The sequence below is a fragment of the Anopheles merus genome, chromosome 3L, assembly GCF_017562075.2.
Source record: "Anopheles merus strain MAF chromosome 3L, AmerM5.1, whole genome shotgun sequence".
NCBI classification, from domain to species: domain Eukaryota; kingdom Metazoa; phylum Arthropoda; class Insecta; order Diptera; family Culicidae; genus Anopheles; species Anopheles merus.
This window is the reverse complement of record NC_054085.1, coordinates 34,476,800-34,497,474: the sequence shown is the minus strand read 5'-3', so window position 1 is coordinate 34,497,474 and position 20,675 is coordinate 34,476,800. Positions and strand designations below refer to the sequence as shown.

Sequence of the window (20,675 nt, the reverse complement as noted above, 5' to 3'; positions counted from 1 at the left end):
ATCGAGGGTGGGGTGGGTAATATCTCCCGAAGCCCGTGTGATGGTCATTGTGTGCGCGACAAGGGAGCGTTCAGTTTCAGGGTTGGTTGGACGATTGCACATCGCACGTGAATAACCTGTGCAAAATATATGTTAAGAAGAATAAAAAACCAACACCCCATGCTCGCGTGCTCATGAAGATCGCCGGTGCACAATGGAAACACGTGTTGCCATGGTGCGCAACGCGCGATTCATTTCACGTTTGACAGGTGCGGCGGCGGCGGCGGCGACGGTAGCGTATTGTGTGTTTGCTGACGTAGCAAGATGTGCAAAAACGACGCGACCATTACAAAAGCGGCAGGAGACGCTGCGAATGCATGATAATCTATCGTGGCTCTCTGGCTTGTTGATGACGCTCCGTTGCCCGTTTCCTTGCGCGTTGCCCGGTGTCGTCGTGGTCGTCCCAGCAAACAATGGTGAAACCGAATGGCGGAGGAAAACATTCAACTGACCGGTCATTTATCATTAATCCTAGGGTTTTGATTGCAACGAAAAAAAGCTATCACCGCCGGAATCATCAGCTGGGTGATGATAAATTTCCACCATAAAAACCGGTAGCAACAACCGTGTGCTCCGTTGTGTGGGATGGTTTAAAAAGCGTTTAAAAATTAATTCTACAAACACTGCCGGTGGGTGACATCGACGCACGTGTTTACTCCCTTGCGTGGGGGTGATCACACACACACACACACACACACACACACACACACACACACACACACACACACACACACACACACACACACACACACACACACACACACCACACACACACACACACACACACACACACACACACACACACACACACACACACCACACACACACACACCACACACACACACACACACACACACACACACACACACACACACACACACACACACACACACACACACACACACACACACACACACACACACACACGCATTCGGGACTCTGGAGGGCGGGATGGCGCAATAAAAATGCGCAACACATGCATGTGCATTCAGCTGTCATCGCGGTGGCCTTGAAAATGCCACGTGGACGCTTGCGCATAAATCCCGCTCGGCGGCGCACGTGCTTTATGGTGAATTTATGGTTTTTATTTTCGGATTACCGATTGCTAACGATAACGTTAGATTGCATGATAGCTGAGATGTTTTTTTTTCAATAAAAACTGAATATTCTGAAAATCCAGTTTGCTGCCGGGTGATCCACCGTTCCAGCAGATGGCAATCCGATACATTGCCGTGTGTTCACGGTGTCACCGGATCCAATGGCTTCCCATTATTCGGACAGATCGGTTACCGGACAGATAATTCCTGTCCCAACGTGAGCTCGGGGGGGGGGGGGGGGGGGGTGGCAAATGGGAACCGAGAGTACAAAACGGTCCCGCTTCCGGTGTGAATAGGATTGTTTTGAATAGAATTACTTGTTGGGTGCGTATTTGAAAGCGGATGCGCGGGGACTGGGGCAGAGTTGTGCTCGATTGTTGAGCGTCAAGTGAATGTTGTTCCATCGTATTGCCATGTCGCCCACGTTCGATTGCACCGGCGGATGGTATTGTCTATCCAGCGTTATGACCGTTCAGATGGTCGGTTAGTCCACGTGCTTGTGGGCTTATCGTTAGTTTGGTAGAGTAAGGAAAATTTTATTTGATATGTCTTATATTTTAAACTGACCTGATTACAGTTAAATTAGCTTCAAACAAGTTGTTCTACAAATTCAAATTAATTAATAATTTTACTATTTTTAAAGCCAACAAAGCAATGTTGAAGTTTAAACAATGTCAATTAACATTCACAAGTGACGATTACTTTGCACCGAGGGAAAATTACACTCAAAAAAAGAAAAAACTTGTGCCAAACAAAGAAAGTTCCCAAATCCATCTATCTTTCCGACGGTTTCTCTCTCTCTCTCTCTCTCTTGCTCTCCCTAATGATCGTTGCGTGATCATGCCAAAAAAAAAACAGGGCTTCGTTACCGTCAAAAAAGTATGAAGTAATCGAAAAAGGGGTAAACTCTACCGGGTTGTAAACGAGGTGGAGAAACGAGAGATAGAGAGAAAAAGCTCACTGATTTATGTCGATCGTTTATGGAAGATTATTTGAAAATTATTCTTCGCGCTTGGTTTTTTTTTTGGAAGAGAGGGTTGAGAGAGAGAGACTCGTTTGGGGCAAAGATCAAGCATAGGTGTGAGATAAATATTGGGGCTCATTAAACTCATGGAAGATTGCACTCGCTTACCCCTTACTTCTCGCTTTAGGTTCGGTTTCACTTGCCCGCCAATCGTTGGTTGGTGGCTTTAATTTGACTGTGGCCTTATGCCATTGGCTAGACCCATATTACATATTCCGCTTTTCTTACGCTTACGCCATCTCGCCTGCGTTTGAGTCGCGCGCGCGCGCGGTAAGGCGAATCAATTCGGAGGTGGCGAGGTGGTGATTTAATTAGGCGGCGATCTTTCTCACCGTCGCGACGTGACCCTTCACAACCGGAAGTGGTGCGGATAGTACAATTAGCGGCTGGCGGCTGGCCGACTTCGAAAATCGTTCGTGATGGTCAATCATACCGTTCCTCGCGCTTTTACTGTTTAGAAAGAGAGAGAGAGAATTTAAATTGAATCCCAGAAACGAACAACTGATGGCGAGCGATTAGATGGGACAGCATTTCGGACAGGTGAGAAGGAAAAAGGAAATAATACAGAAGAGTAATTGAATTACATTTTAACTTTGGCGACTGTTTTTGCCCCGACCAGATGTGGGTCATCAACCCCCAAGCCATGTTCTTACTTTCCTTCTCTAGGCTGCACCTTGACTTGTTTCATTTTCGGTAATGGGAAACCCATCTATATATAGCGACAATTGCCAAAAATCATGTGATGCAACACTGTTGATGCTTATTTGGTGCCAATGTGTCTCTTCCACTGCTTGGCAACCGTGGCAAACGTTAATGGGAAACACAGTCATCATGCTGTAGACATTCAAAACTGTCGTTTGATATACATTGTGATCATACAATCACGTGGCTCAACTACATTCATGATTTATTGTCATATTGCTTTGAATTTAATTGACGGCGCGTTTGTAACTGCCTGATCTAATTCCAGTACGATTGTGGGTCATTCTATTCCTACTTATCATGCTACACGTGAGCTTCAGTTTTATTGTCTTCTGTTTATGGCCAATTCCTCGCTTATCCTCATCCCTTACGCGTGCTCTCTATTCCGTGAACCTTTGCACGATGCTTATTTAATTGCTTGCCCACAATGAACCCAGCCGGGCAGAGATTACATCGGAACGGCTTCTCTTTGGTGTGCGTGCGGCGATGTACCTTTAGATCGCCGGGGAGTGTAAATCGCTTCGAGCAGTGCTCACAACCATGAGCCCGTACACCGTTTGCGTGAGTGAGCAGATGGTTTCGCAGATGGGTGCTTTGCTTGAAGCGTTTTGCGCACAGCACACACTCAAACGCACGAAGCTCTAGGCAGCCATTATTCGTCTTTAGATGCTGCCGAAAAGCATCCTCCGTATCAAACGTATCCTTGCATCGAGCGCATCTGACAAGACCGTTGGTATTCTTGGTAAGTTCTGCGTGTTGCCGCTCCCGATGGGTGTGTAGCTGTCGTGCGTAGATAAACGATTCACCGCACTGTGCGCAGTGGAACTTCTTTTCGTGCGTATGCATGCGTGCGATATGTTTCTGCCGGTTGCCGGACGAGGAGAAGCTACGATTACAGCCATACGTACAGGGATACGGTTTGTGCTCCAGATGAACCTTCCGATGTAGATGCAGATGACTCGAACTGTTGCATTCTTTCTGACAGACGTCGCAGGTGTATCGTGCTTTCGGATGCTGGTTCTTCGATCGATGATAGTTCCAATGCCATTCGAGCGAGGCACGATCACGGAATGTTGCTAGACACAATTCGCACACGCTGCACTGAGGATGTTGGGCTGCAAGATGATCTGCGAGCTGCTGTGCCAATGGGAAATGTTCCCCACACTGACGACATCGCATCCGGCATTTGGCGAACTGCTTGGTGCTGGCTAACTCATCCCCGTGATGCAAAAGCTGATGCCTTGTGTGGTGTGTTTTGCATTGAAACTGCACGTTACACCCGTTGCAAGTTAAAACACTTTGTGGCGTTTCTTTGTACGATTGGGGCTCACCGCTTTCTTCGCTAATCTCCGCAAACAGCTGGCGATGATCGCCGTACAGGGCAAAGTCCGTCGCGTACGGTAATTCCTCGCCGGCAGGCGGTAGAAACTCACCCGCATCAAAGGTGACCTCCGTGGCGATAACGCTATTATCGTTGACCGTGATCAGCGGCAACATATCACAAACATCGCCCTCCGCATCGGCGTACCAATCGAAACACGGACCGGCGGCACACATCCTGCCACCAACCAGTGGCTACGGTTCGACGAGGACTGGCGGCATACTGAAATGGCAAACATTTGTTGAGTGTTGAGACTAGAAATGTTTTATTTACCTGCACACAGACAGATTTAGTTCCTTGTTTACTCCGGTTTTTAATGGTGTGAAATGGACGTGACTCACATGATCGACACGTTTGAGGTTCACACCATCGTCCTCTGCTTTGTGGTCGTTATTCGGCGATTAACCCGCTGTTGCGGGATGTGCAGTAGAAGCGATCACTGGTGGATACATGTTTATGTTCTTTCTGTTGAGCCGTCTGTAGGATTTATCCATCTTTTGAGAGGTTTTTTCCACCTGTTCTGGGCGACTGCGCGTAGGAATGTGATTGTTTACAAACAAATCGAGCACGTTGACAGTTGCCCGCTCTGTGAATGACGGATGCTCTTTCGGTGGCGCATTTTGTTGATCGCATGGATGACAACGAATTTTTAATTATTTCACACTATTTGGTACGTTTTTGCGATATTTATGAGCTATACAATCTTTATCATAAATAATTTATAAATTATATCTATACTAAATAGGAAAAAAACGGAATAAAACTACGATATCACATTGAACCGTTTGACATTTGAATTCTGACGTTGAGTTGTTGTGTTCGATGTTTTTTTTTGTGTGTGCGCGCGCTAGCAAAGCAACCGGGACGGTCTGATTGGTGTTGGTGTGTTCGTGCGATGCTACTGTTGTTTATGCCTTCGCGCCGTTCGGTTGGGTTTCTTGCCGTGTGTTTTCCGTCTCTTCAGCCGCGTTGTTTGGTGGGCTTTCCGCAAAGTAGATCAAAGCAGTCGTGTGAACGTGAACAATCGTGCTAGCGTTTGCAGAATTTCGACAGAATCGAAGTTGTTGGTTTTTTTTGCGTGTGTGTGTGTGTGTGTGTGTGTATGTCTGCAGCTGAATTCAGGGCAAATCTGTAGAACCTGGACAGAGTGCTCCGGGCAGAAGGGAAACGGTTGCGCCCTAGGTGATGTCGGGCGGGCAGGAGAACATGCATCTCGAAAACGTTTGTCGCCTCTGCCTGACGGATGCCTCCGAGGCCGGAGACATGTTGCCGATCTTTCCGGTGCGCGGAGGAAATCCAAACAGCCCAACGTCCGTGGTCAATCGAATTCTGCAGTGTACATCACTACGGGTAGGTAGCACCGTTTGCTGCGGGGTTGAGAATCGTGATCTAGTGCGGCAAAAAGGTTGCTTTGTGTAGTAGTTTTAGGGGGAAGTGTAATCTATTTTTCGGTAGAATTGGGTAAGAAAAGAAGATGGAGAAGGGTTCAAGGAACCAATAACTCTGCAGGACTGTATGTGTTATGGGGATGATTGGTGCGCCATTCTTTCCGTATAGACCGCAGTGTCTTTACCTGAGCAGTTGCGGTCTTTCTATTCCTCTCTCGCTCGCGCTCTCTTGGGTTAATTCATCAAGGAGCAGGAGGGTCAGGAGTATGAGGATATACAGAGGTGATCCGGTTGCTTTGGTCCCAGGGTGTAGCGAAGGTAGATGAAGAGCGTTGGCGTGACTGCCTTCTATGTACTACTCGCCGAGCGAAGACGTTAGCGTTATATATTGAGAGTTTGCTGGGGGCGCACTGAAGTTGCCTACAACCAATATGAACTAGATCCTCTCTCTGTAGTATGACGTGGTATTGAGTTTTCGAGTGGCGTTAGGTCAACGGGTGTGGTGAAAGTTTTGTGTTAGTACTCGCCGGATCTCTTTTATTTTGATGATCGTTTGTAGGGTTACTAATAATGTGTAACGGATGGAAACAAGTAAGGTCTTGTTCACATGATGTAGTATCTGATATTCTTCTTCTTCTTCTATTTGGCGTAACACAGTCATGCCGGACTATAAAGGTTTTCGAGACTTATTTCTGGGCACAGTGCATATGAGGCTTGAACTCACGACGGGCATGTTGTTAAGTCGTGCAAGCTGAAAATTGCGGGAGTATCTAACGAAAATTGTATTTACAGTATAACCTCACTGGTTGGGTCTATATTAGTAGGGTTGTTCACTTCTTTGCACCTCAATAGTTGGGTTGTCATCCAACCAACGAGAGAGCATTGACGCGAAGAAATTTTAAATTTCATACCTTCTGATGAACCCGACGAGATCTCTGAACAAACTTTTTCTTAGTCTTTTTTAATCATCACATTCGCCGTCTTTCAAACAACTACCCGACTATCCAGTGCGGATCTACCAGTTGACACGCAATCGCATCCCAACCAATTAGGTCATACTGTATTATGAAGCGTTATATTTTGGGAAGACGCCCCAAAACCTTAGTCTGTCTAAGGTTATTGATTTATCCGTAGCAGTCAGGTCTGTGTGTGGCATACTGTGGAATTCCATTGGAGTCTTGAATCCATGACGGGCATGTTGTTAGATCTTGTGACTTGTCGACTGTACTACTCTAAGCGACAAATCAACATGCTTTCTCACTCTCCCAGGTTTTCTGGTTTGTTGGGTATAAAGAGAAATCAGTATTATTAGTTGCAACAGTACGGTAGGTACTACGGTATCTAAACTCTGTTTGAATAGCTTTTATTCGAAAGTGTACGTTGCTAAGCAAAGTAGAGTATTCACATTTCTAGCTGCAGTGAAACGGTTGATTATTGCAATACAGTGAAATCTCTATAAGGGATCGTCAACTTAGAAAGATATTTAGGCTGCCAAATCGCATATGCAGCTTAGAGAATGTTTACCTTAGAGAGATGTGCACCTTGAAGAGACCTCATCTTAGAGAGATTTCACTGTACTTACTATCTCTTATATCCAGTATAAACTCACTGGTTGGGTCTTATTTTGCTGGGTTGCTGAATAGTTGACATCTCAATAGTTGGAATGTTATCTCGTTGTGTCTGACCAATGAGATAGCTGTTGCTTAAAAAAACACTTTCATGATTGTCTTGCAACTATGACGCATAGCCCTTGTGAGGTTTGTACAAGTTTTTCTGTGTCGTATGACATTCGCGGTCTTTCAAACAACCCAACTATCGAGTTTATACCAATCATTGAAAAGATTTCTTAAGGTGCAAATTTGACGACAAAAAAGTCTGAAAGAGTCAAAATTTGGTGTTTCAAACAAACAAATCAACAATGAGAAGACAATGAAGTATGTTGTCGAAGTACTAGATATCTCCAGTATGGTTGGTGTGCCTTATCTTGTCAGCAACAACAAGCGAGATATACCCGTAAGAAATTGTCAGGACCAATTGCAGAGTAGTGCCAGGACATGGCTCAGCATCATCGGCCTTTGGACCTACAATGCCTGCTGCTGTTCGTAAGCTGCGTAAGAACCCTAACGTACATATTTGGATGGTCTGGTGTAAGAGTCAATTACCAGTCAAATTGACACATTGAGATACATAGTCACAAGATATATCTACCCTTGTGGAGTAGCTTTTGGGCAGAAAAGTTGAGAGGGGAGAAATAATCTCGACAACTCTCTAATTCTCCAGTGGACTAGGCTACCAGAACATACCAGGAAAGTTGTGTGCCTTGTATATATATATATATATATATATATATATATATATATATATATATATATATATATATATATATATATATATATATATATGGGCCTCTGCTCATCTTCTTCTTCTTCTATATGGCGTAACGTCCTACGTGGACATGCCGGGCTACACAAGCTTGCGAGATTTAGTTCATTACCACGCAACCGGATATTCAATCCATGCTATGGGAGGACGTTCTATTCTAGGCTTGAACTTAAGGCGGGCATGGGCCTCCGTTCATATGGGTTTTGAACCCGAGATGTTAGGGAAAGCCAGGAAAAATGCTTGATTTTGTTACGATCCCTTGAATGCTTGGAATGACACATTACCTTCCTCCTAGCACCGTTCTATCTGTACGTGTATTGCATGTCATGCGCCATAAAATATTTGATTATGTATTGGTATAGCCACTGCCCTACCTGCGCGTACGACGATACCCAGATGTGTTTATAACACGAATTGTCTTAGGCGACCGAAAAATGCTTTTTCATGGTGCATTTCGTACCGTCCCTATTGGTATAAAATGCTATTGAAAACAATTTTGCATGTTGTATCGTCTTGGTTGTTCTGCATCTATACCGCAGGAAAAATAGGAAACGTTTCGAGGAACACAGCATTCGCATACAAGGTCACGTGGTGTTATTTATATAATAGTATGCAAGACAGTGAACTGAACTGAAATGACAGAATGGGAATTGATCGCTCCTTCCCATGATCGATTCTCTTCTAGACTGTTCTTCTGTAGCATGGACTGAATATCCAGGTGCCTGGTCTTAATCAGCCTTTAAAGGCTGGCATGACCTTTGTAAGTGTTTTGAAAAGTGAAATTGTGTAAAGAAAGAAAAACAGGATCAGTAGAAATACAGAATAGGAATAATCTATGGCAAGATGTACTTGTAACTCCTAAGTCATAATATTATTTTTACCATAGCTAGTTAACTTTATTTAAGTATAAATTATTATAACATTAAAAATATTTATATATATACATGTATAATATATGCAGATAGAATAGTTAATTAGTTATTTTAGTTTTAATAATTAATTAGTTATTAATTTTTAATTATCTAAATAAGAATATAGTTACCATAAACTAAACTTAAGGAACTTCAGAAACTGCTTATAAAATACTCTTGGATCTTCACAAGCTTAACTCCGAATGTCATAATAACCGGAAAATGTAGGAGACTTAAAAAAACTAGAAACCCAATGAAGCTTAGACGCCCGACAGCTATTGCCGTCCAATGCACGGGAGTTCGAAAACTTGGCTCTCGTCCGTCTGCCTTGCTATGCTACACATAGCCATAGCAGATGCCGTTAACCGTCGGCCGTTGTTGCCGTCCTTGTGACTGCAGAAATTCTCCCGCAAAGCGTAGCAACATACCAGACAGCTGCAGGTAGAATCGCACGAATCCAACGGATATGATGATGGTGGTTGCTGCTGCTGCTGCTGCTGCTGCTACAGAGTCCATCATCCAATCCTATCTTGATAGACGGCGAGAGTACGCACGATATCATGGCAGCTGGTGTGCTGGTGCTGCTACGAGCGACGAGAGAAAAGATACCTGTGTGCTTGGGATTGTTCTGTTGACGAAGGATCCTAGCGACGGACGAAAAAGTGGCACGAGAGAGAAAGAGAGAAGAAGCAGAACAAAGACCGCCGTCTGATGTTTCTTTGCCCGTCCGTTTTGTTTCATGCCGAGAGCGGAGGGAATGGGGTACCAGTGCTGTCGCGCTGCGGTGAGGTTATTCTCTCGCTTTCGCTCCCAGCTGTACGTAGGACCGGTTCCTCTCGTTGTACTCATCGCATCATGTGCTCTCGAAAAATCCGTCGTGACCGTTTCGGCCGTTACCATGCAGGCCGTCGGGCCGCCAAGAGGTGCTACTAGCAAGCGATTCACAACTTCCCCAAATGCTTCGAACTGTGTGGTTTCGCTGTACGCTTCTCAACGTTTCTCACTCCACAGCTTCGTCAGCTTGCGTACAAAGCAGCACTCAGGCCCCCATGGCAGATGGGCGAACCCCGCTGTTGCCTGTCTTGGTTGGGAATCGCTCGCTAAGTGTGCTAGAGGCAGACTCGCGGCTCGATCTCTCGCTCGATGCTCGAACATGGGCTGAGTGGGTATATACAGAAGGTGCGCTCGGTACAATGTTTGATGCGCTTATGCCTCCTATGCTACTGCTGCTGGTGCTGCTGAACACGTTTGCAGGCACGTAATTCGAAGCCAACCACGGCGAACCAAAGTTGCGAACGTGTTTTTCTCCCTTTCCCGTTTACGGGCGGACTGAAATGTGGAGAGAAATTGTTTTACCGCCCATCGTCGTCGTCATCGTCGTCGTCGTAGTGTGGCCGTCTACTGTTGGTTGCATTGCACACGATGCGCGCGATGATGTGCTTTCCGATATTCCGGCAAACGGAATGCTGAAGGAGGTCAACGAGGTGGTGGTGTAGGATCTGCAAAATGCCATGACAACTTGCAGTCGACGATATCCACGCATTGGATCTTTGGCGCTGGAAAGGAAGTTGACGTTCTTTACAACGTCCGTTTGTCGACGCGTGGAGGTAGATTCGCACGGGAATGGGTATAAAGACAGACTTCCATCTGCCGTACGGAATGTCCGGAGAACGATGGCAACATCAATAACATTTTCGAATCGCTTCCAACTCACACTGGATTCGCTTACTCACTCTTAGTACGCATAGAAAGACACCATCATCGTCATCATCATCATCATCAGCAGCAGCAGCATTATTCGTTCCGAGTTTCGATGACATCAGTACGGTGTCTAAAATCGTATGACCTCAATCTCAAAATCCCTGAAGGCAATCTCAAGTACCAACCATCTCTCATGGCCTGTTCGAACATGCATAGTAAAGCGCGCTACTAGCAACGACGGTGGCGTATTCAACAACACTCGAAGCAACGGTAGAGCGAAACACTGTGCTTAGTAGTGTGTTCACACGAGAGAGCCCGATGATGGGTGTGGAGGGTCGAAAGGCAGGCCTGCGCTAGAGTTGTTTATTTCATGCGTCGTTACCTACGCGCTCCGTGTGCTTCGCTTTTGCTGCGGTAAAATAACGGCAACGTTGCCTTTGCGGGGAGTGCCTACTGCTGCGCTGTTGCTGCCGCTGTTGTGTGCGATGAGCGGGTCTCGGTGCTGGTTCAACCTACTCTCCCCCGTCCGCTGGCAGGCGAATGTCGACATCCTTATCGGGTGAGATCGTGCATACAGAGGGCTCTGAATATGGTGTCTGTCATGGTACTCGAAACAGCTCGCTGGAATGGAATATCGTGCCGGGCTCTGGCAGACGAGCTATTGAAGCTGCCAGGCATTATTTACCCTTGAATAAAGGAAGACAGCGTCACACCAATACACTGACACACGCGGACCGAAAGCTATGTGATCTTGGATTGAAATAGTATACAGAGGCGTCGGGTATATAACGAGGACAGTCAAGATGATGCAACTTTTAGTGGAGAATTTTGTCCTTTCTCACAAAGGGGATCTTTGTTACGCGAGCCCAGTGTGCTCTGTCTGTGGCTAAAGTATGTTTTACTGTAGAGCCATTAACACGAGCATTGCCTCGTTACCCTAGAAGGCGGCAGATGTACAGTACCCCTTCACATAAAGTATAATCATCAAACCCGTCACCCCTATTCGAGAAGCGTCCCCTCGTCCTCTCAGGGAATGCACACAGCCACAATCTCCCATCGCACACGGTCTCGCATCAGCACCGTTCGCTTTGCTTGATGCTGTGCGAATGATTATGCTCTCCGTTCTCCGGCTGTGGAGCTGATGCTCTGGACGGAGAAGAAAAAAAACTACCGAGAAACACAGCAGCAGCAGCGCCAAGAGCATGTACGAAAATAATCGATAACTCGAGGGCAACGCTACCACACTGGGTAGTGGTTAAAGTTTCGCTCCGCACGGTGTCTGCCGGTTGCTTTGCGTGCTTTGCTTCTGCTGCTTGCTGGTGGTTTGCTTGTCGCCTTCGGTATGTGTGTGTGCAGTAGGGGGCATATTGATGGACGACGCTCTCGCTTCGTGTCTGGTTGAACGAGGTCGACGTCTCTGCAGGACGTTTGTACGCGCTACGGTGTATGGCAGGCATTAGAGCGCAGCTTGTAGTTTGTGTGGGGTAGTTATAGCAGCCAGTCAACGTTGACGCTTCCCATTCCCTTTGGGTATAGCTCTACACCGCTGGGTGAAGTATTGGTAAAGGGGTTCTATTTTTGGCTGAGCGTTAAGTTTTGAGGTTAGAGGCTACTCTGCTACCCTGTAGAAACGGATGACTTGCCTTAGCTATATACAGTAGGTGAGAGCATTGTGAGCTCTGTTCTACTCGGCACCAAACAGCGATCGAGTTTATCGATTTCACTGCGAGTCGTGAGCACTGTACTGTAGCACTGTTGAGGTCGAGTAATAAATTTGTTAAATAAGACCAATTAGTTTGGAATATTTTATATTCTTATATACTTAATAATGAAATATTATTAATAATAATAACTATCATAAGATTATTATTATATTATATATTATGAAATTTAATGTCTTAAAAATACTTGTACTATTTCTATAAGTATCAAAGCGTATGAAATTCTATTAATTTTTTAAATGAAAATATTAAAAATAAATTTTACATATCGTTCACGAAAATTATTCCATAGTTCCTTATGGTATTACTGGTCAACCCCAAAGGAATAACTTTTAGCCGGGCATGTTATCAATCCCGGGATGCCCTACAGTAGATGAAGGTATCTATTAAAACCTTCCTTCTATTCCGCATTCTTCCAATAAGCAGCGTGAGATTGTATTTCGGCAAATCTTCCTACTAACATCTTCTATTTTAAGATATAGTTTTAATCTTCGAAAAACAAAAAAAGGAATCCACCACAGCAAGAGAGACGTTTTGTTGAACTGCTATAGAGCGAACGACGAGAGGACACGTTATCGTGCTTGAATATCGTTCACCACGGCAACATACCAGTAGAAATCTCCCTTCGCAATCGATTATAATCACGGTGTAGAGCGAAATCCCAACTCCCCCTTCTCGACCCAGTACCAGTACCGGGTAATATCACATCTCTTGCCAAAGGGACCGTCCAAAGGCGGGTCGGATTATTCTGCGATCTCGCACCGAGTTTCTCGCCCGCCCATCCATCCAGCCCATCCATGCTCTCTGCAAATAGGGATCACGGAAATTCTCCGACAACCCACCATCCGCGTATGTACAACGGCTCCTCTCGGGATGAAATTCCATTTGCGCTGGAAATGTGTCCGAAAGTCCTAAAAGAACACGACAACACTCCACGTTCGCTCGACCGGCCTTGTCGTTTTCCCTCCGAGCGTGTTTCGGGGTAATTTTGCTCTCTTCTACTAGGAAATCGGACAGCAGAAATAGGGTGGGATGCAGTAGCAAAACAAAAAAAAAACACAAGAAAAAGAAGCATAGAAATCGGATCCATAGTCCTTTGCTGTGATGAACAAGCTAGCTCTACTAGCTGCAAGTATTACAAACTCTACAGTCCGACTTTGAAAGGGGTTTCTCTACCGTGTGTGAGTGAACAGTTTGCCAACAAAACGGCACAGATGGAGTGGATTTTGCGGGTGAAGTTGACTACTTGGAATGGGGAGACGAGGAGAGTAATAAAAAGGACTTGTTCCTTGGCGTAAAGATCTGTTAAGCGTGCTCGAAATCGAATGCTGCAGGGGATACAAAGAGCAAAACTCTCTTCTTTCGCTTGTCAATGATGATGATGATGATGATGATGGGGGATGGTTATAATGATGGTAGAGCAGAATTCGGCAACTGGAATATGCGCTCGGATAGATTTGTGGATGGGTTTGGATAAGGTGAATAATTTGCTGATGCTTTTGTTCAGGTATACGACATGATGTGTCATAACTGTGCCCGGAGGATTGTCTAATTCCAATGAAATACCGAGTCATTATTGTTATTTGTATACGTTTTGTCTTCTTCTTGGGATTACGGTTTATATTTTGCTTGCTTTGAAATCAGTAAAAGAATGTGTGTTTTAGTAAGGTTTTTCATGATATCATCCATTTGGGATCGTTTTCTTATTAAGACATGTTTAATGTACTTCAATAACTTTTGATGAGTTTTCCGAATGGAATCGTGTCTATGTGGAAAATGAGGAAATTAATGTTTAACTTATTAAACTGATCACGGCCTCGGTAATAAGCTACAGTCCATCATTCGATCGTCGTGTCACCTATAGCTATTGTTTTGATTTCATTATCATAACGAGCGGTGAAAACGCAGAGAGAGCAAGCGCTAAAACGCTCATCATCATCATCGCAGTTCCGCTTCTTCAGCATGAGCTCGGACAGAGCCCGCGAGCGCATAAACTCGCTCTTCACTTGTCAAACCGAACCAACCAACCGTCTAGCAGTAGCCAGCCCGAGATTGTTGCGAGTGGGTGAGTGATGATGCTGATTCGTAGCCCCTTAAAACATGGTGTGTCTGTGCCCTCTACCATGACGCGCGCCTACATTTGGACTAACGGTCGAACCACCTCGTCGCAGCAGCACCTGTTCTCTCGTCGATCCCAGTTGCAGCTCGGGCAGAGAAGTTTCCATCGACGGCGAATTTGTCGAGCATGCGCAGACGAGTAGCGTACTTTGCCGTCCCGGCCCTTTGCTGCTTGTGGCTTTTTGCCAGCACGTGTTGCAAGAGGCGCGGAGGCCCTCGAGGTTTTGAGAATGGGGTACAGAGTACGTTTGTGTACAGAGATCTTCGTCCGACGGGGACACAAGCTAAGCTTATTCTCTCTCTTTTTTTCTCTCCTCTGTCTCGAAAGCTTCTACGCGAGCTTAATCTCTAGCACAAGGGGTCTTTTTGTTGGGGCCGTTTGCTGTGATGAATCGCTGTTGTTATCACTGAACTAGCTCCTGGGAAAAAAGAAGGGGGAAGGTAAGGTGGTGGTTTTGGGTTCGCCCAGCGAGCTATGTTTCGTAGAACTTACCTAACTGACTGTGGCAGGTTTATCGGGTTATCGATTGCTATCGGAAGCTGGGTCATCTTCTATGGGGTTGTTGAAGCTTTGCCAAACCTATCCTCTGTGTGCTGGGAGAGATAACTCTAGGACTAGTCGGGCGTCAGATGATGCCTTCTTTTTATTGATTTTCCAACCAAGTAGAGAGGCTTCCCACTTTTGTCCCGTGGCTTTGTTGTAGCGAGAAAAGTAATTCAATGAATTTCTTTGTGTTTGGTATGGCATTATGGTGGGGATATACGAGAAGGAGACATTATTGGGCTTCGTATTTTTTGAAAAGCGATGGGTTTATTATGAGCTCTATAACGGGTATTTAATATAATAGTGGGTAGTATTCTTTCGTTAGATTCTTTCGCCGGATAAGTAAGTAAGTAAGTATTCTTTCGTTAGATAGCATTGAAGGATTGCTTTCGTCACATTTACGGTTTAATATGCTCATTTTATGTTTGAGTCCTCAATTCTCATGACTATCGCGAGTGTCCTTTTATATTTATTTGCCGTAATGATGACCAACGTGGCCATTAGTGGATTCAATTGATGCGTCGCCTTCTACAAGGCCGGACGAAATCGATTCCCCACCGGATCTTGTCTCAATCGGGTATGTTCGGCTACATGATACCAACTAATAATAAGTCTTGGGCAGTGAGTGTCTTTATTGTAATTATAGCTTGACATTACCGCATAATCTAAAAAGAAGAGGAAGATGTTCAGGCTCTCACTTGTCCTGTGAGACAACCTTATAATATCTAGGAAGTTACAATTGAGAGAAGAAAAATGTCAAGTATGCTTGAAAACTGGCCTTTTTCAAGTGCGGTTTTGCTCCATGTCCTAGAGAAGAACTCAAATACATAGCTAAAATCATTTGTTTTTTTTTTTTTTTTAACATTCATTCCTTATCTCACTGTGACGCGTTTGATGTGGGATAATTTTGCTCGAATCACAATCCTCCTTAGTGGAGGTCCTACGGAATGCACCCGAAGCATCCCCATATGCGAACCCGAAGCATGTAGTGTCGAGCGCAGCAAATGTACGGCGCAATAAAATATCACATGTCTGTGTGTGTTTGTGCGGGTGTATGTTTAGGATCAACCCAGGCAGCAAGGGACGATGGTACAAGCAGCAGAAACGTAAGAGCAAGCATGATCTCGTTGCGCGTATGCAGAGAGAAGCGAAAAGGGATTCGAAAAAGGACGCATTTCCTTTGCCCGTGTACATCTAAGGCATGAACTCTGAGGCATTTTTGTCTGTGTTTGTGGCGAGAGTTGCAACTTCCTTGCCAGGGTTGCTGTACACACCAACGCATAGAAGGCCGTTAGCGTGATAGATTTATGGTTTTATTTTATGGGGTTCGAGTGATCTTTATGTACGGCGCAATGCTCTTGGTTGTTGTTGATGTTTCTTTACGTTGTTTTACTTTCAAGTAGATCCACCTCCGGAAGTGTGCATTGCCGTTGGTTGATGTGTGTAGCAACTTTGTCACTTTCACTGCTTATTATGTTATGGAAGATTTCTAGAATGTTCAAGAATTCTCTTTATCACCCGATTGAATACCGCAAAGCAAGAATCGCTGAATTGACCTTGCTTCATCGAAACATATGATACAAACCAAGTGCTGTGGTAAAGCCAAACATGACCCACCATCGCTCTGTGGAAGCCTTGTTCGCCTTGAAAGTTTGGAACAGCCGTCCATAATGATTACAATGCAACACGACGACGGCGAGGTACCTTTTGGAGGGGTAGAATCTCTCCCCCCTCCTCCGTTCTGTGTCCTACTTAGCATAGGCAAGAGTCACCTATATCAAAATGACAATGATGATGATTTGTTGATGGCTTGTAGTGGAGGGTTTAATCCTATGTGAAGATTCTTTCGTTTCCCTTTCCTATGTATTGCAATGTGATTTTGATTACCAAATTAGTGGGCGCTTGATTGGACTTGTTTTTGAAACAGGTGGAAAGTAGTTGGATGTCTGTTTAATCGTTCTGAAAGTAAGGAAACGATTGTTAGTATAATGTGACACGTTGGGATCTTTTCTTTGATCTCTTTGATTAAAATTAAAACCACAAACATTGGTCAGTCCTGGTGGCGAATCGATTCCTTTCGGCTTTGTTCGAACCAACGCATCGAATAGACTACGGGACCATTATTTGAGCTTCTATGTTCTCTATTTTTTTCTTTTCTTTTTATTCCTAACACGGTTGGAAGTCCCATTTGACGCTTATATTACCGACCACATCAGGCTTGCCTGAGTTAAGAGTCAGCAATATCGATGATTGTTGCAACAGCATCGATGGTCCCGATCGCCTAACGACCATCGATACGCACCGTTAGCAGTAAACTGGCTAGCAACAAAATAGCAAGTAGACAAAAATGACAACATGACACATTTCGGATGACGACGGCGCAGTCCGATACACTTCCCCCCACACCTTCCCTTTTCCTTATCTACCAATAAACAATAAAATAATTCATTCAGCAATTGGCATTTGACTAGTTAACAACGTTTATTTCACGTCCGAAATTTTAACTCCTGCAAGGAAAGCCCGATTTTAATGCTTTTTTAATTTAACTGAACGCTTCGAACTGCTTACGTCGAAGTGTGTTTTATTGTTCCCGAATTACTGCTATTACCGCGAACGGAACGCGGTACTGTTCACGGAGTTTTTGGTCGAGCTCCGTGCGTCCACGCGTTACCAAGCGTCAGATTCAACTGACCCATTCATCCTACAGTGGTTTACTTGATAAAGCCCCTTGGTCAGGGAAAAAACATAAATCGGTCGTTTGGCAACCAACACGTGCTGGCGTCAGCAAAAACCCCTTTGAGACGGCAATATGCTCGTTCGATCGGATCCAATGACACCTTCATGTTCGTTCGCCGCCAGCTTATTGAAGTAGGACGGTGGTGGGTTTCGTGAAATGTCAGTTAGCATTGGCACAGTGACGGAGACAGTGGTATAGTGGTAAATTAAATCAAATTTTCGTGTTGCTGGACGCTATCGAGGATCATATGCTTTGAAATAAATTAAAATATGTACACAGCTCTACGATTGAATCATTCTAATGATTTCCCCTCCCTTTTTCGTTATCGTTTTAGCTGGAACAGACGGAAGGCGTACCGGCGACCATATGCGAACTGTGCAGCGTCCGGCTAGAGGACTGGCATGCCTTCCGCGAGCAGTGCATCGGGTCGGACGAGTATCTGCGCGTGACGCTGCGCCACGCCTTCTACCCGGACGAGGGCCAACAAACGTCATCGCCTCCGCCGGCAAACAGCACTGCCTCCCCCGCCACTGCCACCGGGCCACCGTCGGTCGCCAGCCATCTCAACAAAACTGCCCCCTCCATCCTGGACAGTGCGGCGTCAGCGCTGGAAACGGCCCCAGCACGCCGAGTGACTTCGAAAACGCCACCACCCACACTATCCTCCGCCTCCTCCTCGTCGCGATTGTCACTGGCAAAGCGACGGCAGAGCACCTTCGAGTGGCCGGTAAGCGATGGCAAGGGAAACCCGACCGGCCAGAAGATAACGGTCGAGGTGCTCGGCGTGTGCGGTGAACAGCTGCAACCACAGCAACCGTCCCACATTCCAACGATCGCTGAACTGCTCGGTGGTGGCAGTGGCAGTGGTAGTGGTGGTGGTCAGGAGCAACCGTACCAGGACACGAACGGTGTCGGTTCACTGTCATCGTCCACGGACAATCTGCTGCTCGAGCAGGCCAGCTGGTCGAAGGAGTACTGTGCGCGCATCAACAACCTAATCATGGTGGTGAATGGTCCGAAGCCGTTCAAGTGCAAAATCTGTCGCCGCATGTTCAACAATCGGAACAACATGCGCCGCCACATCAAGTCCCTGCACGGGGACGAGGTGCTTGAGGGCGAAAGCCCACCGCCGGAAGCGTACGGGTTTGATCGAATGGGCGGGCGGGCGAGTTTAGAGCAACCGGTTGCTGCTGCTGCTGCCGCCGGGACGGACATGGCACGACCGCCGGCAAAGAAGAAGCGCAAAAGCACCGATCCACCGATCGTGGGCCCGTACCAGTGTGAGGTTTGCCCGCGCAGCTTCAAAATGCCGGCCCATCTGGCGGTGCACCGGAAATCGCACCGCCAGATCGAGTACGACCAGTCCGAGCTGATGCGTGCGATCGAGCAGCAGAAGCAGCAGCAGCAGCAGCACCATCAGCTGCGCGAGCGATCCTCGTCGGCCGTTTCCTCGGAGGTGGTGGAGCGTTCGCGCAACACGACCAGCAGCAGCGTGGAGGCCGGCGATATTATACAGCTGTCCGATGACGATGAGGTGGAGATTGCGGACAGCAAGCAGATAATTGCAACAGCAGCAGCAACAGCAGCACCGTACAGCGCAAACGACGAGCTGGACGACGGGTTTGACGAGGAGGAGGGCAGTCTGAAGGGGGGCAGCAGCTCGCTGGAATCGGAACTGCGACCGGATCCGTCCGCGCTGGCGATCGTTGAGATCGGGGCGGAGGACAATGAGAGTGAAAAGGCGCAAGTAAACGACGACGATGAAGACGTTGTGGTTGTGCCGGAGGAGGAGGACGATGTTGTGGTGGAGAAGAAAGCGGTCGTGGCCACCACCACACCCAGTCCCACACCGAGCAGCAAGAGCAAGAGCAGCCAAACGAAGGAAACGTCCGCCCCGAAGCGTAGCTCCATTCCGCCCGGCCCGCTCTCGTCCAAGCTGAAGTACGCCGCCGCTCAACCAACTGCTCCCTCTTCCCAACCAAAACCGAGCTCCACCTCGTCTTCAGTGCACCGGTGCCATCTGTGCCGGCACACCTTCCCCCGGGAGGATCTGCTGCGGGAGCATCAGAAATCGCACCAGCAGGACACACCGAGCGCTTATCGGTGCGGCTGGTGCAAGAAAGGGTTCCGCTATCAGCAGAACTACACGCTGCACCTGCAGAAGCAAACCTGCCGGCTGATGAACGCGGACCAGACGGGTGCCACGCGCGGTGGTGGCTTGCCGCAACCGCAGCAACAGCAAGCGGGACGATGTACTTAGACTTAGAAAGGCGAAACGAAAAGGGTGCGATGTGGTGGGTGTGCCATATAAACTTAGCTAGGAATTAGAGAGAGAAGCATGCAGAGGTAGAGAGAGAGATAGCCATGGTGCTAGACACTTTGTTTTAGTATTTATCTTCCAACTCACAGAAATACTCAAGAACTGATGAAAAGTATCGAGAATTAATGGTGTTTTAAGGTTAGTTTAAAAAGAATTCGATTTATGAACTTTGACTGAGGTTTGAATAACGAGAATTCAGAATTAAATTAGGAAATACCTCCTGTTTTAAACCGAGAATTAGACGTAATGGCAAAACACGTTACTCTGCATTAGGGTTTTGAGAGTTAAAATGTAAAGATTACTGTATTTTTTAAATATTTTGATATCGATACTACTCAATTCACCACCACCACAACCAAAAAAAGGGTTCCTTTTGGGTGCGCTATGCAAGAAAGCGCACTACTCGCCTGTGTATAGAACAAGTAGAAAGGGCGTGATACTGATAAGGTAACACAAGTATTGAAGCGCCGTTTAAGATGTAATTTATATCCTTCTCGCTTAAGCGTTGTTGCGAATTAGAAATATGTAAACAAATATAACCCCTGCGCAGTGCAAAAACACACACTGCGTTCAATCACAACGGACTTTCGGATGTTTTGTCTCTTACTTT

General features: G+C 46.2%; 2 protein-coding genes across 3 annotated transcripts; one reads left to right on the top strand and one right to left on the bottom strand.

The window, feature by feature from the left end:
• Positions 1-2,998: 2,998 nt before the first annotated feature.
• LOC121600359 (zinc finger protein 271-like) lies at positions 2,999-4,821 on the bottom strand. 2 transcript variants are annotated; one of them, XM_041928861.1, is made up of 2 exons: positions 4,529-4,821; positions 2,999-4,465 (listed from the first exon to the last, which is right to left on the bottom strand). In XM_041928861.1, exon 2 carries the CDS (start codon positions 4,417-4,419, stop codon positions 3,223-3,225), a length of 1,197 nt encoding a protein of 398 aa, XP_041784795.1. In that variant the 5' UTR covers positions 4,420-4,465; positions 4,529-4,821; the 3' UTR covers positions 2,999-3,222. The 2 variants fall into 2 exon arrangements, with proteins under 2 accessions (XP_041784795.1, XP_041784794.1); XM_041928860.1 differs by having other exon boundaries at positions 4,585-4,820.
• Positions 4,822-5,130: 309 nt separating this feature from the next.
• Positions 5,131-20,642, top strand: LOC121598314 (zinc finger protein egl-43-like). Its single transcript, XM_041924977.1, has 2 exons — positions 5,131-5,593; positions 18,080-20,642. The coding sequence occupies exons 1-2, from the start codon at positions 5,429-5,431 to the stop codon at positions 20,003-20,005; spliced, it is 2,091 nt and encodes a 696-aa protein (XP_041780911.1). The 5' UTR covers positions 5,131-5,428; the 3' UTR covers positions 20,006-20,642.
• Positions 20,643-20,675: the final 33 nt, after the last annotated feature.

What these genes read in the sequence shown, in the direction of transcription:
- LOC121600359 (XM_041928861.1), bottom strand. Translation starts at nt 4,419, where the DNA reads ATGTGTGCCGCCGGTCCGTGTTTCGATTGGTACGCCGATGCGGAGGGC.
- LOC121598314 (XM_041924977.1), top strand. Translation starts at nt 5,429, where the DNA reads ATGTCGGGCGGGCAGGAGAACATGCATCTCGAAAACGTTTGTCGCCTC. An exon ending in TGCAGTGTACATCACTACGG is followed by an intron (nt 5,594 to 18,079) that starts GTAGGTAGCACC and finishes TTATCGTTTTAG; the next exon opens with CTGGAACAGACGGAAGGCGT.